The sequence below is a fragment of the Saccostrea echinata genome, unplaced genomic scaffold (genome assembly GCF_033153115.1).
Source record: "Saccostrea echinata isolate AGI-Se365-2 ecotype Australia unplaced genomic scaffold, CSIRO_AGI_Sech_v1 ptg000006l, whole genome shotgun sequence".
NCBI classification, from domain to species: domain Eukaryota; kingdom Metazoa; phylum Mollusca; class Bivalvia; order Ostreida; family Ostreidae; genus Saccostrea; species Saccostrea echinata.
Window position 1 is genome coordinate 5,097,543 of NW_026889755.1, and position 18,897 is coordinate 5,116,439.

At 32.1% G+C, this 18,897-nt stretch overlaps 1 protein-coding gene across 1 annotated transcript in view; it reads right to left on the reverse strand.

Moving 5' to 3' along the window:
* Positions 1–590: 590 nt before the first annotated feature.
* Positions 591–18,897, reverse strand: part of LOC133180195 (receptor-type tyrosine-protein phosphatase epsilon-like) — a 31,731-nt gene continuing 13,424 nt past the window's right edge. Inside the window, exons 5-27 of the mRNA XM_061314760.1 lie at positions 16,513–16,650; positions 15,637–15,774; positions 15,301–15,438; positions 12,050–12,187; positions 11,722–11,825; positions 11,510–11,619; positions 8,383–8,456; positions 7,875–8,176; positions 7,707–7,794; positions 7,035–7,099; positions 6,152–6,188; positions 5,932–6,029; positions 5,579–5,707; positions 4,901–5,055; positions 4,374–4,509; positions 3,900–4,046; positions 3,597–3,684; positions 2,730–2,803; positions 2,325–2,459; positions 2,109–2,228; positions 1,712–1,860; positions 860–995; positions 591–736 (exon numbers count right to left, since the gene is read on the reverse strand). Coding sequence (XP_061170744.1) covers positions 647–736; positions 860–995; positions 1,712–1,860; positions 2,109–2,228; positions 2,325–2,459; positions 2,730–2,803; positions 3,597–3,684; positions 3,900–4,046; positions 4,374–4,509; positions 4,901–5,055; positions 5,579–5,707; positions 5,932–6,029; positions 6,152–6,188; positions 7,035–7,099; positions 7,707–7,794; positions 7,875–8,176; positions 8,383–8,456; positions 11,510–11,619; positions 11,722–11,825; positions 12,050–12,187; positions 15,301–15,438; positions 15,637–15,774; positions 16,513–16,650 — 2,789 coding nt within the window. The 3' untranslated portion in view covers positions 591–646. The remainder of the gene's footprint in view (positions 737–859; positions 996–1,711; positions 1,861–2,108; positions 2,229–2,324; positions 2,460–2,729; positions 2,804–3,596; positions 3,685–3,899; positions 4,047–4,373; positions 4,510–4,900; positions 5,056–5,578; positions 5,708–5,931; positions 6,030–6,151; positions 6,189–7,034; positions 7,100–7,706; positions 7,795–7,874; positions 8,177–8,382; positions 8,457–11,509; positions 11,620–11,721; positions 11,826–12,049; positions 12,188–15,300; positions 15,439–15,636; positions 15,775–16,512; positions 16,651–18,897) is intronic.

The following is an 18,897-nucleotide window of genomic DNA, read 5'->3' on the forward strand; positions in this document are numbered from 1 at the left end:
TTGATTTCTATAGTAAAAAACGAAATTTTTGCAAAACTTAAGGAGTTATCTCCCTTTGTTTTCCCAAAAAGGTAATGTTTTATGAAAATTCACATAAATATCTATATAAATATCAAAAAAATCATTTAAATACGTTAACTTTTGAAATTTGACTTGGAGGTAGGCGGCAGAACAATACTATCGTTCGCAGTTCTTCGGTGAAAATTGGGGAAATGAAACACCTATATAATTTTGGAAAAGTTTAGGGATAGTATGATGTTATTTTAGTGTTATCTTTCTGAGAACATTTCAAAATTCTATTTTTACATATTAGACAATTAAAGTTTCCTACTTAGATTTGAAATACTAAATAAATATTTTTACATAAAATAGCAATCCACGGTACTCTTCTGTGTCGGGGATAAGAAATGAGTTTATAATATATTTCTATAATGGACAGTAAAATCAGCGAATTGCATAGATACATGTTAAGTAGCCTTGTACTGACATCAACACAAATTTATCATGAGAAGAAATAGATAAGGATTTATATTTGTTACTACACATCACTTTCCCACAAAAACACTGGAATCCTTTATTCCATCTTTTATACACTGTACTTAAAAATCAGACTTAAAGTAATTAACACTTTCTTTACAGACTGCCATTATTGGTTGCAGTAAATATTTTCCTCAGATGAGTCCTCTTGTGCCCGAATGTAATCCAACACGACATCGTAAACCATTCTGTACTCCTCCTAAAACATAACATCATACAGAACATTTTATTATTTTCCTTCAATTTTCATTGCACATAGTAGTCAGACAGAGAAAATGAGAATTGTACTCTGATGTTTTAATATGAATTGATGGAAAATTACCACGGTGGAGCACAGTTCTGGTCGATGTATCTGTAACATACGGACAGTAGAGAAAATATCCACCTCTCCGTCCATAGACAACTGTTGTATCACATTATATACAGCACAGAACACTCCACAAAGGGCAGCGCCATCACTAATAATTAAAATTAATATCCACAACTGAACAAACTTGGGATTGTTGTTTCAGATTCAACTGGGAATAGTGAAATCGTATGTAATTTTTGTATGCATCCTAGTATCACTGGCAATTTAAACCCTCAAGTGTATAGGGTTAATGCTTTAAACTGAAAGGGATGATGAAAACTACTTGAATATCTTTATTCTCTGAGCCCTTTCAGTTATTTCTAATCTAAATGACCAATATTAATTTCAGCATTTTTAAACACTACTGATCATTTTAGAATGATGTATGCCTATATATAAAATAGTGTTTAATATTTTTTCAAATGAACTTTGTTTCTTAGAAGGTCACTCCGTTTTATGTTCATCAGAAATTTAAATATCTACAGCAAGCAACGAATAGATACAGGCTTTGAAAAATATATACACGATTTTTTTCCATCTAGACAACTATTAATTATATCAAAGTCATCAAGTGAAGATATGATTATGATGCTATTTTTGTTGATTGTTTGTCGGGGCTTATACAGGTATTAAACGGAGCACAAGTACATATTTTATATCTCTGGAAACATGACAATATTTGATTGAAGGGGGGGGGGTATTTAGTTTCAGTAATATTTAATTCATTAGGATGAGGACTTCATTTATCAGATAAGTTTATCTAAAACTTAGTTTTACCAGAAATAAACTCCTTGAGTAGTCTCAGAGGAGCTTGATTTAAATTACCTGCTGACTATCGTTATAGGGCCTTCTGTTTCACTCTGAAGAACAAATGAAACCAAACGTAACATCTGCGCTGTCACCTGGGAACGATCTGTTGTTTGAAAGTTTTCCTTTGGCTCTATAACCGATACCAAACAACTCTCGTTATTTTCCTGAAGAAATTATGTGGAAAAAGTAAGCTTTATTAGGAAAGTTAACAGATATTCTTATTATTAATCTGCTTCTTTTAGCTAAAAAAAAATAGGAAAGTGCATGTACATGTATTACGAATTGACAAATGAGGTTAAGTAATCAGGTGTAGTAATCACATATACCACATATGCAATTAATAAACAACATTTTATGCAATATATCAGTCATGAAACATTAAAAATGAACATTGACCAAAAATACTACTTACTCCATTCTGAATGATGTTGATTATGGTGCATTTCATTTCAGTGACTTTCTCTTGCTCGCAGTGTACAGTAAAGAAGGATAAAGCTTTTGAATTGTTGGTAGATGGCAACCATTTCTGTGTCTAAATTACATAATGAACTTATAAAATTTTCAATTGGAGTTCTTTAAAAAACACAGTTCATGAACATAAACAGAACAAGACTTCAAATCCACCTACTGACTCAACCTCTCTCAAAGGATCCATACAAATCACCGTTTCTGACGCATGGTCAGTGAGCAGGCGCAGGAAGTCCACAGCGTCCTCTGGTGACGGATAATGAGTTATTATAAATCCATTGTTCTTGGTGTAAGACTGAGATAAAAGGTATAAAATTCAAAGGCAATTTCTTTGGGAAAAGTTCAGAGTCTGCATGGAATTAAAATCATCAAAATATTAATATTGCCAAGTTGAAAGCAAAAATTAGAAGATCCTTATCTTGTTGATTAAGTATAATTTTTAAAAATCTCTTTTGATTTAGAATCAACCTTACTTGCAATATCCATTTTATCACGTTCTTTATGTAGTTTTATAAAAACAAACTAATTGAGCAAGAGACATGATCTAATAAAAATAGTTACGTACAGGTAGTGAAACCGCATTGATGTAATTGCGTCGCTTTGGTATATTTGAAGACAGAAAAAGGCTGTACTTGTCAACTAAAACAAGAAATCCTCACTTTATACACCTTACTGTAAACTATGCCTTTAGACTTCAAATGACAAAAAGGTATTTAAATGCTGTTGAGGTTGAGCAAAATATATGTCGTGGAATTTATTAGATTGTATGCTAAGACAATTCACTTTATAACAATGTCATAAAGTACTTAAGTGTAAAACCAAACCAAAGAACATGAATGAATAGCACTCATAAGATCAGGCTCCGGGGCCATAAAACTAAGACAAGCTCACTTTTGATCTCAGTTTCACTTTTACAAAAGGAGTTAATAGTGAAAAAGTAAGACTGCGATCAAAAGTTAGCTCGTCTAAGTTTTTTGGCCCCGAAGCCAGGTAAGGTTTTTGGTATGAAGGAAACTTTAAGTTAGCAAATAAAGTGCTTACGGTGAATAGGCCACAAGAACATTTTGTACATAAATGAAGTTAATAAATATAATCTGATGTTATTGTAATATTATTTCATAATCAATGTAAAACATAAGAAAGTGACCTCTTGAAGATAGAGACAAAACAAAGGTGAATCTTATGGTAAGGAAGGTTTTTTTAAATTATATATGTGACACAAACTGCTTGATAGACATTAGCAAGAATCTCTCAGTGAAGTTGCATAGTAAAATTATATTTCGTTAAATAAGGCACAACGTTATTAAGAAAGAAGAAATATAAGGCGAACGAATCATTATCCGTTTGCACAATGGCAGACTGATTAGCGAGAACCCTTATATCTATAAGCAGTAAATTAACAGTCATTTTTAATTTAAATCGATTAGCTTACGTGGAAGAACAGAAGATATACTTTCCCCGCTCTGTAACGCCAGCTTATAGTCGGCTTCTGTGTATGACGGTCGAACTCTTAGTAGATTCTAAAAAGAAGTTTTTTCGCCATGGTTGAATTATACACAAAAAATGAGTTTATGATATTAAGCAAAGTATGGACCTTCAGCAAATTGGGATAATTACATTAACATAAAACAGGTATCTTTATAAGATTATGTAAGGTATTTAAAAACAGAGATTTACATTATGATTTCTTGATACCAACCCTTCCCTAAGTCAATTCTCTGATGTTTAATATTACCTGGAACTCCTTTCTTAGTTCACTTTCATTGGCTGGTTTATCACGTGTCATTAACTCTGCTTTCCTTAAGAATTCAAGTTTGGTTTGTACACAGGTTGGAGATTTGAACATAGCGTCAAGTGCCAGAAATATAGTAATATACTGCTCCTAAAAGATTCAAAAACAGCTCTGCGTAGCATGTTTATAATTCTAGTATGCTTAATATTTTTGTATGAATGATTGAGACCCTTTCCTTTTCGATAAATTACCATCTGGCAATAAAATCTAGTTCTTTCATTTCCTATTCTCTTAGGTATGAATTCTTTATCAAAATGATGGAATAACAAATAATTGTGAGCGGAGGGGAAATACTGATATTAAACGTGACTGCTACCAAATTTTGTAACTTTATGACTTAATATTGTAACTGTATGTAATTCACTTGCAATTTGCCAAAAATGGATATTATATGCTTACTAACGCAAGCTTACTCACATAAGTCTGGACCATGTTCATTCTATTTTCCCTCATTTTCTTGACGTATTCCGCAATGTTGACTTTCCTCTCTGTTTTGCCTTCCTTATATAAAGCGTCAATAGCGATATATGTCCCTGTACGTCCGATACCAGCACTAGAATTATCAAAAGAACTTTGAAAAAAAAATTAAAAACTCTTTTAAAGTTAATTAAATCTTTATAAAATGTAAGATAAATACAGCCAACATATCATTTAATATAAATGGTTTTGATATACTTTAGTAGTTTTCATTCGTTTTTGTTTTTTGTTTTGTTTTTGTTTATTTTTTATTTTTGTTTGTTTGTTTGTTTGTTTTGGCAACAAATGTTTAGGTTTAGGTGTTTCCCCATGTAAATGAATAAAAGGAAAAAGCTGAAAATAATTTTGTATATGCTTAAAATCAAGTTCATATGTCAATTATTAAATTTCTATAATGACGTTTGAGTACTGTGAAGCACGATAGTATTAAATTTTATATAGTTCATGAGTAATCATATTTTTCAAACCTGCAGTGTACTAATGTTGGGCCACCATTTTGGTTATCTTTTGTCCTTGTTACCTGGTCATGGAAAACTACAAGACAGAGCGGTTCCGGAGTCCCGTGATCCGGCCAGGCTGTGTAGTGATACTGCGTTACCAGGCGAGATTTTTTTAGCTGATGCTTAGAAAATACAATTTTCTTATGGAATAAGTATTTCGAGTGCACATACGTTCAATTAAACAGAAATCCAGTTTAGATATAGAAAAAAAATTATGTAGAATTATGAATATTTCTTGTGATAATTTGTTACTATTTAAAACAAAATGGTTGAAAGGAAAGATTTATTCATCAGACAAGTAAACGGTTGTTGTTTGGAGTACATGTGATCGTCTTTAAATGTGCTCTCAGTACTAATGAATAATAGTTTCCTTTATTAAAATTAGAATTAGTACTTTTTATAAAACCGAATCGGATTCAGCATGAACAGAGCGATGTTTAAGATAATAGTTTGCAGACTAATATGCATTAAACTGCCTTTCATTATAGAGGCAGTTTGTCCCCTTATCTCATACAGAAATAATCCCCAAAACTAATATTTGTCGTAACCTTTTTTCAAATAAATTTTGGAAACTTTGCATATAAACTAAAACTCATATTTCTATTTTCAAAAAAGAACAATTCAAAACATAATTTTATGACTCACCCCTTTGTAGGTTACCCTAAATTTCCTGATTTTATAACTGGCATAGCTTTGCTCTTCTTCCGTGCATAGTGATATCAAACCAAAGGCATTAGATTGATTCAAATCTGACCAGTACTTGGTGCATTTTATCTGTTAGGTAAAAGAAGGTTATCTTAGATTAAAGCGTCACAAATCTCGAAATTTTCACTCAGGTTTCTAATTGACATTGAATTTCGATATCTACTATTGCAAAGCGAAGTACATGTAATCCAAAGATAACATACACATTTTAGTATATGTATGCCATTTTATGCATTTAATGTATCAGATTCCCATATCACTCTCTGTAACTTTTCAAATTAAAATCAAATTACTTTGTTCCCTTCTTTGAGGTTGGTAAGCATAACTATTTGCGCAACATTCTCCTGCCAAATCATGGACCAGAAATCTGTCAGTGTGTTTTGACGAGGTCCTGTGTCAGAGAGAAAAAAAGAAATATGTATGAAATTGAAACAGGATTCTATTTGCCGTCATGTGTTCTTATAGTTTCTTAATATAGTACATGTAACAATGAAGGGAAAGAAGATATTGTACCTTGTGCTGCAATATATTCATCTGGCTTTTTTGTACCCTGAAAAAAGGTATCATTATATAGAAAATTTACATAGAATTGCACCCTAAGACATATCCCAATTCAGGTGTACATGATGTGACACATATAGAGGTAAATTTATAATTGATAATAAAATCTGGATTTTTTTTTGCATGCGGATAAAATAATTATTGCAGTTTATGTCTTATCTTTTCACAATAAAATTATTTGCAAATTAAGAAGAGAAATATAGTTACTTTTGTTATTTTTGTGCAATGCAAAATGATATGTACAGACCGCCATTATATGACCATAATTAAAGTTATCCGATCCTCTGTGGTTAAGTAATTAAACATGCTCACAAAATGTCTCTGAATTCACAAAGTAATATGTATTTACCCATGGTATCTCCTCAAAGTTCATCATTGCAGTTAATCATATATATTTTAGGATAACAAAATTACACTTTACAGGTATCAAGGCATTCGGAGAAAACTGTATTGTTGTAAATGTACTGTATTTTAGTTTTTCTAGTTGCTTCAATTTTTGTAAAATACATGGGGTAAAAAGCATATGCTATCATTGCAAGACATCAAAAATCACTTCAACTTTTTTTTTACAAGAAATAAGCACTGGTACCTAAGCCTATATTAAAGGAAATTCAATTTCTCTAAAAATGTTTTGGGGTACAAATTCAATTTTTAAAAAGACCGTTTATTAGACCTTAAAGAACAGTGATTCATATTAAGATGCATGAAATGAGAATTGTTGCAACAAAAAACTTCACCTTCAAACTAATTTTGAGAAATCCAGTGAGAATTTTAAGACTTATCGTTCCTGGAGGAGGAGGGGATATCCTTGAAGACCATCCTTTCAAATACATACCTCAATAAAATTGGCATTAATGTAGTCTGACTGGCTGTTGGACAGTTTGACTCTGGAATGATCGTCTGAAAGTATCAATTTTCATTTGTTAAAAATTAAGCACAATAGATAACATATTTAGATTGCAAGACATTAAAGTTTGCGTGCCTTTGCAACATTGAATAATTCTCAAGCATAATAAGAAATTACATTGATCTTATCTGTAATACCTTTGTCAAAGAAAAATGATCATTTGGAAAAAAAAAATGTGTAATTTACAGTCGTTTTATTTTATCAATATGAAATTTTCGCAAGATTGATTTATTGATTGCTGTTGTTTAACGTCCCGTTCGAGAATTTTTCACTCATATAGAGACGTCACCATATACCGGTGAAGGTCTTCAAATTTAAGACCTTTACTCGGCACTCAGGGCCATTGAGCAGTGAGGGTTCTTTATCGTGCCAACGCCTACCGTGACACGGGGCCTCGGTTTCTAAGGTCTCATCTGAAAGACCCGCAACTTTCACTTCAACATGCCGAGAGCTTGGCGAAGGAACAGTTGCTACCTATTTTTTATTGACTTAGGTCAGTCGCGGCCGTGATTCGAACACACGACCTTCCCATCACGGAGCGAGCACTCTACCGACTAAGCTACCGTGACGGTAATTTTTGCAAGAAGATTCTGAACGTACATGGAAATGTTGTCTTGAATCTGTTCTTTGGTACATTTTCTGGTTGTTTTCCAGCGTCGCAAGGGTACTTCTCACCATAAGGCATGGCCTATTATACAAATCAAATACTTTAATCAAAATAAAATGTCTCTTCAAGATTTAGAAATTTTTACACAAAAATTTCCTTACCGCATACTCTCTTTTGAAGCCATCATCTTCATTTTTTCGTTTTTCCTTAATAGTACTTTCTAAATCTTCGATATTTATATCTGGGATAGTTTTTTCATTTATATAGAAATCTCCGTATGGATTTTCGTCATGTAATTTCTCATCATTATCAATGTCATCGTCGCGCTCATTGTTTCTTGTTTTCGGTTCTTTGCTGTGCTTATTGGAAATAACGTTAGAGTCCTTCTTCTCCTTGAAATATGACGTTCCCTCCATATTCTCATAAATATTTCTTAAACCTTCGTTTACTGTTTTTGAGGGTGCTTAAATTAACAAAAATGCGTATTACAGTAAATGAAATTGAATTCAATTATGTTGTTAAATGTCAAAATCAAGTGTAATTAAAGATGTTTTTCCCCGGTATTTAACAGGATATCTTAAATTTCTTAATTTAAATATTTCATTTTAATTGAACTCTGTTCGAGACTGACGTATTCGTGATAGGAAAACCCTGTGAAATTTGACTTACTATTAATATCAGATAGGTTTGTTTCTGCACTCATCGTTCTTTTGTCTGCATTACTGGCTTTCAATGTCTGTGTTCTGAAAGTACATATTCTACACTTATGCATACTGTAAAATCACATATTTTCGAGGGTGTCAAATTTTCGAAGTTTGAGGTAAATATATTGGTTTGTGTGGATTTGATTTCGAGGTTTGAGAAGTGTTCAGTAGTTATGTATATGAAATTGTACAATTCGTGGTGATCATGAATTCGTTGGTCGCTTCATACCTCGAAAACATTAACCCACATGAAAATTAGCGATTTCACAGTGAACAGTTCTACTATTGTATAAAGCACAAAGTATAAAATAGTAGCCTCAGAAACTTTTTTATGTTGTAAAAACAGGTTCGTCGTATGACCATAAATTGATTGTTTAGTCGTAAATAATCTACGTAATTTCATAGTGACGTCATAATTGATCGTCGCTTTCAATAAATTCAATTTATAACCGTTGAAGTTTGAAAAAAAGAAATCAGTTTATGGGTTTAAAACTTTAGGACCCAAATATTCGTAATAAATCTGTCAGAAATGTTAATATAGGTAATAAACTTTTATCGGGATGTAAATAAGGGTTGGCACGTGATCGACGTGTGTGGGATTTGATCACATGATCAACTCGTATTTAAATCCCGATAAAAGTTTTAAAATGATACCTTATTTCTTAATTAACGAAATTTTTTAAACAATGTTCTGCGTTGCGAAGTATGTACATGGCAAACTTAATTGGAAAACTTATATTCATATAATTTTTTTTAATAAAGTTTCTAAATTTCCAATAAGTCAAAAAAACAATTATATTCTTATTTATTATTTTCCCACTAAATTAGTTTGAAAAAAAGTCGTAATTTAATAAAAATTGATAAAGCACCCGTGATATAGGGCCCTTCCAGTAAAAGCTCCAGTGAGTAGATAGATGGTCTAATTGTGTCAGTTCTCAATCAACTGATCTTTGCTGATCTTAAAAATAAATATATCAAATAGATTTTGAGGAGAAAATAGTGACTGTTACGTCGACGATATTTCTTTAATAATTCTTTAATAATACACCTTCAATCTTCCATGTGTAAACCTCAAGCAGAGAAAAATAACCCAGTAGCGAGGAAACAAAGACGAATTCAATGACAAATCGAGACATTCACAATAAATAGAATGATTTCTTCCATTTGGACTAATTATTGTCCTATCTGAGTTTGAGTAATACAAGTTCCCCTTCATTTTGTATTTTAATATTTGATATTCACAGAAATTCTTTAAATCCATTGTCTGTTCAAGTAGTGAATATCATGAACTAGAAATTTTACTTCTTCAATGGCACTGTAGGCCATTACGTTGTTAGAAATTAATTTCTTGAAAGATTCTTTTTCCTTAAAAATAATTTTTGTAGAAAAAATCGTGGTTTGGGCATAACGTTCTGAATGGATACAAACCCCTCTCATTTGCAATAAAAACGACGCTTTTTTCCTTCCCAAGAGTCTAAGGAATGGAAGCAAAATCATTCCTTAATCCATACACCGCAAATTACACAACACTTACTGTCAATAGCTGTATTATCACTAATTAATCATCAAGATATTCAAAATCGAAGTTTGACTCGTCGAAACATATTTATTATATTCAATTTTTAACGGAATTTTCCTAGATTCAAGTTGGCAATATCACATCACTAATTGATTGTATAAATTAAATTAAATTTGACCCTTTTATTTTTGAAGCAATGTCAGTTGAAGTCATATTATCTTTTCCTTTATATTAAGAATAAAAAAATACTGTTGCTAATCATAAGATATCTACTTCTATATCAAATATTTTTTTTTCTTTTGCAGAAAATATTTTACCATATAGAATCGTATGATAATTCCAAATCAATATCAATCATATAACTAAAATTGATATTGTGTATCCCAAATTTCCTCTGTGTTCCATACTTTTGGGGGGAATATAAGTTATATTTATATGCTTGTATATTTGATTTTTTCTTTATTTTTACATATTGTAAAGTGCTCATAGTAAGGTACTAAATGATGCCAAAAAAAAGGTTTGACCATTAACTAAAAAACCCCACTTTGTACTGATTTTGTACTCAATCTTTTCCGAGATTAGAAATTGAAGCTTTCAAAAGCTAACAAGATTGTAGTTTGTTTGGAAAATCATATTTATTTGATAAATTATAAAACTTTTACCCATAATTATTACTTTGAGTTACATTAGCAAATTTAAGTCTTTGACTGTTTGAAATTTTAATTAAATTCATTGTTCTGAAATTAACATTGAGAAACAGAAAATGAGATAATTTCACACGCCGCCCTTCCGCCAAAAATTCAGTACCTGCTATAGATTTCAAACTCAATTTACCATTTCTTTTTAAAGTTGAACAATTATGAGGAGGAAAGAAAAATCTTATCTTTCTTATCCCTTACGTCTAAATGTATAAGGCATATAAGGAAATATTCTTTGAATATTTCATTTAGTCAGAAACCGGACAAGAATCCCTTCTTAATAGAATGTTAACTTTATAATAACAAAAAAAAAATGACGACATGATAAAAATCCACAGAGATACAACAATTATGTATTCACATTAAGCTACTTGAGATAAAATGCATAACACTAATATAATCCGTCGCCTGCGTAGCAAAGTGGTTAGAGCGTTCGTTCTAGAGCCACGGAGTAAGGGTTGATCCTTACGTCGAGGGTTCGAATCACTCTGTGGGACGTGGAGACCGGTTCTTCGGATGAGACCATATAAACTAAGGTCCCGTGTCGCAGTAGGTGCTGGCACGAAAAAGATTCCTCACTACTAAATGGCCCTGAGTGCCGAGTTCAGGTCAAAATTTGCAGCTCTCCACAGGCAAGTGGTGGCGTCTCATATGAGTAAAAAATTTCGAGAGGGACTTTAAACAACAAACAAACAAACAAACTTATATAATCTTCATTCAGGAATGTGGAGAACTATCACGAGTACTATTTTGGTAACATTAGATAATCATATAATACAATCAAGGATTTTTAACCAAATTTAAAATTAAAAATTTCAAATACTTAACCATTTTAATTGAAATAAGATACAGTTTGATGCGATATTGAGACTTACCTCCTGCGCAAGATGATGGAAACTACAATAATTAGGAGTACAAAAATGGCGGCAATCACTCCACCAGCTATAGCAAGTGCTGAAGGCCTTTCTTCTTGTAGTTCTAAAGGCTGAAAAGTTTCAAATCAATGCAGTATAAACACTTTTGCGTTATGTCGCCCTCTAAGGAGAAATTTTGAACTGCGTTCTACTTCTGTGCCATAAATGTTTACCTTATTTGTTATACAATCTCCAGAATGGTGATAACATTTCTGATTGACACAGTCTGTGCTACAATTGTTCCTACAGTTTATACCCCACTTCCTCATTTCACATTCTACAAAAATTCACGTATCATTCCTTGAAAGATTTTTGTTATACATGTATGCTATAAAAGATTTATTTATCTAGAAAAAGAGATCGTTACGGATACCTTTAAAAATAACAATAAAACGCTATAGAGGTTGTTATAATAAAATTTAGATACTGAACTTTTTTTGTATATTCTATCGATATTTATTTTGCAATGGACTTCTTTTTTTTAAATTATTGACTTCTTACGTGTGTTACATAGCAATCCCACGTATCCAGAAGAACACCCCTGTACACAAGAACCATTGACGTGGTCACAGTTTGTATCATTGATACAATGGCCGCAAGTTCCATAACATTTATATCCGTATCTTCCGAGACCACATTCTGTTAAAAAATTGCAATGTGTATTTCACTGCTTTACTCTTTCGAAGAGAAAAAAATGACATATCTTTCTGACTGAACTCTTCTGTGTTTGTTAAAATCATTTGTTGTTTTTGTTTGAAAGCAACTTTTAAACAGCACACAAAATACCTTTCCACAATGAAAATATTATTTTTTGTAAAGTTAAAAAACATATTATAACGATAACTGCATTTTGTGTCTATTTGAGAGCGGTGACTCCTTACCCTTTGAACAGAGGGAACCCTCGTATCCATCCGCACATCCTACTGAACATGTACCAGTAATAAAGTGACACTGTGTATTATTAAGACAATGACCACAGGTTTGGTTGCAGTTTTTTCCATACATTCCACCATCACATTCTTGTAAAAAAAAGAAAGTTGTGATATTTAAGGGGGCCGACTGGAGTTTTCATTGCGCAATACTTTGCGCAGCCTAGTAAAATTTACTCTCTTAAAGCAACCATTTTTACAAAATTTATAACAATTAACAAATTTAGGAAATGTCAGATTAAAAAATTAAATTACGTTTTTAAATAACTGATTTTTTTAACCATTAAAATGATGGGTAGATAGACATCGTAATAGTGTATTTTTGACGTTATGAATAACCAACGTTTTTTTAAGCCGGGTCATTAATTATGTCTTAGAATAAAAAGTATACAAAAGATGATCCTGAAATTTTAAACATACGAAATTGAGAATCTCACAATCATTTTTTTTATGTAAATTTATGGTACTTTACGTTTTGGTGTACTCCGTAAAATAGGAAAATATCAAGAATTTTGACATTTTAGATGCCCCCTCTGGAAACCAGACGTTAGAATTTTTGTGTTCGTTGCATAAAATGTACAATTTAGTTTTACCCATCAAATAATATAATTTGAGTAAAAAGTCTATAGTAGCATTTGTATATTTTGCTCCGAAGTGCGAAAATATGGTATTTTCCTATATAATCCTATAGTAAATGTATCTGTATTTTGAGATGGTCCCTAAAAATAACAAATAGACGGTAGATTTTCACTAAACATGGCATATATACATGTACTTAAGTCAATGTTAGGTACATATAGTATAAAACTTAAGAGTTTCTCTATAGTAGTTTTCACACAATAAAACCCCAGTTGGCTCCCTTAAATGCATTGTCTTTTTATCTCCCACGGTAAATATTCGAGGTGATCCCGATACAGGTAACAGAGAATGGTTTAATAACTACCGGTATGTTATTGTCACCTGTTGAAAAATAAACTTCACAGTCAAAGAAGGTCCCAATTGTATTTTTACATGGTTATTTATTTAATTTTCAACAATGATATTACAGAAATGGTGTGATCGATTGATTGTATGTTGTTTTACGTCCCATTCGAGAATTTTTCACTTATATAGAGACATCACCACATACCGGTGAAGGGCTTGAAATTTTGACCTTTACTCGGCACTCAGGGCTATTGAGCAGTGAGGGATCTTTATCGTGTCAACGCCTGCCGTGACACGGGGCCTCAGTTTTTGAGGTTTCATCCGAAGGACCCGCAACTTTCACCTCAAAGTGCCCAGCGCATGGCGAAGGAACAGTGCTACCCATTTTTTATCGACTTAGGTCAGTCGCGGCCGAGATTCGAAATCTCGACCTCCCGATCACGGAACGAGCGCTCTACCGACGGAGCTACCGTGAAGGGTTTTCTTTAAGCAAATTGTTTGAATTTTTTCTTCTCATTAGACAAAATGTCCTGTTGTTTTTTCTAAACATCCTGACAATATTTAACCTTTCTGGGTTTTAAAAATTTCAGTTTAGCGTTATCCCAATAAATTTAGAAAATATGTTAGACAAAAAAAATAATGAGACAATATTTTTTAATGCAAAATTCTTAGGGAATGATCATCAATGTCTATATTATAAAAATCTATTTCTCTCTATGTATCTTAAAAACCAGAAGTCTCTGACCAGCTCTACCTGTTTGTACTTATAACAAAGGAAAAGTACCACTGTCTTGGATTTGAAACTATGCAACAGCAATAAATAGAACATGATCCTTTGTAAAGTCTCGAAGTCAAAAATTATGAACATATATCAGAGTGTAATCTATCTAATCCAGGTTAAATTGAATTCTAATGCAATTGTTTTGTATAACGCATTTTGAATGGCTAATGAACTGAAGATTGAGGTAGTTAGACAAGTTATAACGAGTGTGAAAGCTTGTGATAGTGACGCCATAATAGAAAAACGCAGAAACACAACCCTTCACGACGTATTTCATATAACAAATTGCAACAAAAGAAGACGTATACATGAAACAAAAAGCATAATTGCATTCGTTTGTGAATAACTATTTCTTATTTGTAATTCTTAATTTGCAACCTTTAACACAGCATTAACGGTTGCAAATTACATATGAGAAGGTACTTATTCCCTAAATCAGACCAAAACTGTAGAAGTAGCGTTTTGAAAGCATTTCGCAGAAATTTGTTTTTGGTAACCATAGCAACACCGCTTATTGAAATCAAAATTCGATCAACAGAATATTGTACCTAGTATATTCTATCTGTGTGCCAAGTTATATTGATATCAGACCAAAACTGTAGGAATAGCCTTTTAAAAGTATTTCACAAAAAATTCTGATTTAGTAACCAAGGCAATACTGTTCATTGAAATCAAAATTCGAAGTGTAGTCTATTTGTGTGCCAGATTATATTGATACCAGACCAAAACTATAGGAGGAATAGACTTTATATTGATACCAGACCAAAACTATAGGAGGAATAGACTTTGAAGTTGAAAGAATTCCACATACATTTTATTTTTAGTAACCATGTTTATCGAAATTAAAAACCCATAAAGACATTTAGGTATCTAAGTGTAGTTTACTCGTGTGCCAAGTTATATTGAAAGTAGCATTTTTAAAAAATTGCTTACATACTGACAGACAGACAGACAGACGGACATCGGACACCTAACTATCGCATAAGCTTTTCTGGTCTCTGACCAGTATAGCTAAAAAAACTGAATGAAAATATGGACTTTTAGAGAATCAGTAACACAATGGATTTTTATATTTTCGTTTCTGAATACAGATGTAGAATTTATTTGTACCTATTTACCTTCAGTACAAGGAAATCCTTTGTAGCCAGTGGAACATCCTTGTAAACAAGTACCGTTAACATGATGACATTGTGTATCATTCAGACAATGACCACAGGTGTGACTGCAGTTAGCACCATACATTCCAATGTCACATTCTAAGATATAATCAGAGAAAATACAATATGAAAATATCTTGTTATGTGCGGTTTTTTTTTTCAAACACGTGATTCCATTCATCTTTCACAAAATAGACACTACAGAGATTATATTTTACTTTCAATTTGTATGACAAACATAGCTTTATTAATGTCAGAAATTGGCAATGAATCTTTTATTAATAAAAAATTACTTACCACTGTCACAAAGGGAACCCATATATCCAGGAGAACATCCTTGTAGACATGTACCTTCTATATGGTGACAAGATGTTCCATCACGACAGTATCCACAGAGTCTTTTGCATTTCAAGCCATATTTTCCAACATCACATTCTTTCAAAGTATATCAATACTTCTATGAGCCTTTTTTGTTATTTTGTTTGTTTCCATGCATTGAGTTAAAGAATTATACACTGGTACAATTAAATTTATGTATTTCACTCAATCCTAGACACAACTGCATTTTTTTAAAGAATGAACTAAATGGATTGTAAGATATAAGTGTATACACGTATACTTATGCAATTTACAGGAGTATCAATTTGCAGGTTCGCTTAAATTTATATCAAATTTGTAATATTTCTTACTTTTCACACAAAGAGATCCCTCATATCCCGCAGAACATCCTTCTTTACATGTACCGTTTATATGGTGACACTGTCTGTTACCAAGACAATGACCACACGTTTTACTGCAATCAGTTCCGTACAATCCACCCTCACATTCTTAAAGATGATTATGATATATTTGCCAGTAATTGTATAATTGTATTGTCTATATACTTGTATAAGAAGCGTGTTTATTAAATATCAATCCATGCATTGTAAGCAATGTATAGTTATTGATCTGTATATATATATCATATTTCGCTAGTGGGAACGATATTGACCACTGAATTCTGTTGTAACAAAAAGCTTAACCCTAAACTTTTTTTCGTAAAACAGAAGACTTGAGTCTTGAGGTGATGTTTTAAAAGAAATACTAAGAAAATGAAATTGGTATCAGCTTTGTTGTGAGACCCTTAGATTATTAATTTATTTATGTGCCTCTCCCTGTTCTCTGTCTAAATACCCTGACTACAGCGAGGTCCTTTATATCCCGGCGTACATGCTAGGCAGTTCCCTGTAGATATATTACACCTTTGTCCAAGACAACTGTTTGGACAAAGTTTGTCACAATATTTTCCGTAATATCTAGAATCAGGGCATCCTGTTTAAAGAAATGAAAATTATTTCAAATCTGACTGTTTCTTAAGCCAAAAAACTTCAAAACTCTGATGATTATTGGTAAAATAGCGGTCATAATATATACAGACATAAAACAATTTTTAAACCCACCATAAACTTCCAATTCACACAATTCATTAAATGCATATTGAGAATAGTATCCAGGATAGGTAACACCAGTTTTCCCACGTTCATTGTAATATATGATATATCTTCCGTCAAATGGGCAGCTTATTGTCTGGTCCTCTTTTGGTGTACGATCCACTTGTTGCAATTCGTGAAAACACAAGGTACCGTTATCCTTAGATGTATCGTTTGAAACATAAACGAAAAATCCAGCAAATCTGTCGTAGAATCTACCAGGACCTAAATAAAATTTAAAAAGAAATAATTATTGTTATTGTACCAGTTTTGAAACCAATCCAATTATCAGTATAGATAATATAAATGTTGTTGGTTTTGTTCATAATTTCAGATTTTTGTTTTGATACGCTTTTACGATTCAGTTCTCGATTCAGCGTGCTTTAATTTTGTTTTCGGAAAAATCAAACTTTTATATTTAAAGATTTCACTATAGCAAGATACAGCTAATTACAAATACTTCATTCTAAACCAGAGATTATAGAAACACCTACCATATACTATGTTTTTTATGCTGTAGTTTTTAGCTGAGTTTTAGCCTGATACAGGTGAAAATGAAAGCAATAACTTTACCATGGAGGAGATTTAGTTTATGAAATCTTAATTTTCATTTCAAAACAATATCGATATCTCTGACATCTGTATTTGATACATCTTATGAAAACACCAAATAACAACATTTAATGTCATTAAAAAACGGACATCATGTCATTCTTGACGACATATCAATTGCAAAGAAAGTTTTTAACAAATAGATATTTGATAGAAGTGAGCCTTTTAAAGGTTTTCGCAATTTTTAGAAACTATTTCACAGATCGTTCTTTCAATATCTTGCACAGTCACTATACAAAATTAAATTATTTTGTGAAATAGAAATCGAAATAATAGTCAATAATTTTATACAGTGAACACAAATGTATAATAATAAGATTAGACCTTGATAGGGAAAAATATTATTTTCCTCCTCCTTAATAAAAGAACATGAGAATGATCACTGCCGAAACACATAATATAACAAGACAAGAAAACAAATTGCTCAAATACATATTCCCTTTTATGAATGCTATAATGCATGTTTCTTACACGTGCACAAATACTATTTCCTCATCACTCTGTAAACAGGGAGATCTCCGAAAAATCTTCACTTGGTCCAAAGAGCAATGGTTTAAATAAAATTTGAAATAACCCTTACACACAAGGATTTTTCCTAAGGATGTAAACCAATTTTGAGTAAATCATTTACAAAAAAACGCAGACCTTGTCTAAAACATCCTGAGGCATCCTTGTGAAAGACTGCGAAATGCCTGTTTTTAAATTAAACAAATACTAAACCCTTTGCAATTATTCCTCAAATAAGGAAGAAGTATACTTAACATTACTGGCATTCACAAATAACAATACTACACAGAAGACACACTTACTAGGGTCATTCTCTGTTCTATAGTAGATGTTAATATAACTGATGCTGACCACACTCCCTAGATCCACTCTCCATGTAGCTGTGCTTTTTTTGTCTGCTGATATTGTACACTGATTTCCTCCAGCTGCCCGGTTAGAATATTGTCCGTCGACTGCCTTGCCAGCATTCCAAGCTTGCGAATACCCATACGCCTGCCAGGCAGGTCTTTGCAATGCTAAATTAACTAGTGAATAATGTTCATTATTAAAAAAAAATAGAAAAAAATGGATTTGCTGCTGTCCTTCACAACTCAGTGATCTTAATATTTGGGAAATCAAGAATACTTTAAGGATAGAATACAGGGAAAGACTTACAATAACTACAGTGCGGACCTTGATATCCTGGATTACAACCATTCACACAGTTACCAGTAACGGCGTCACACTGACGTCCCTGACAGTTTTCAGAACATGACTGGTTACAATGTACTCCATATTTTCCAGGAACATGGCACCCTATTTTTCAATTAATAATAAACTTTGGCTTTTGGTGTATCTGACTTAATATAGTTTTACACTTTTATAAATTATCCACCAACACGTAGAACGCAACATTCAAAAAGGAATTACAAATGCTATTTTTTTTTAATAAACATGCAAGATATACAAAAATATATATAATTCAGCTCAC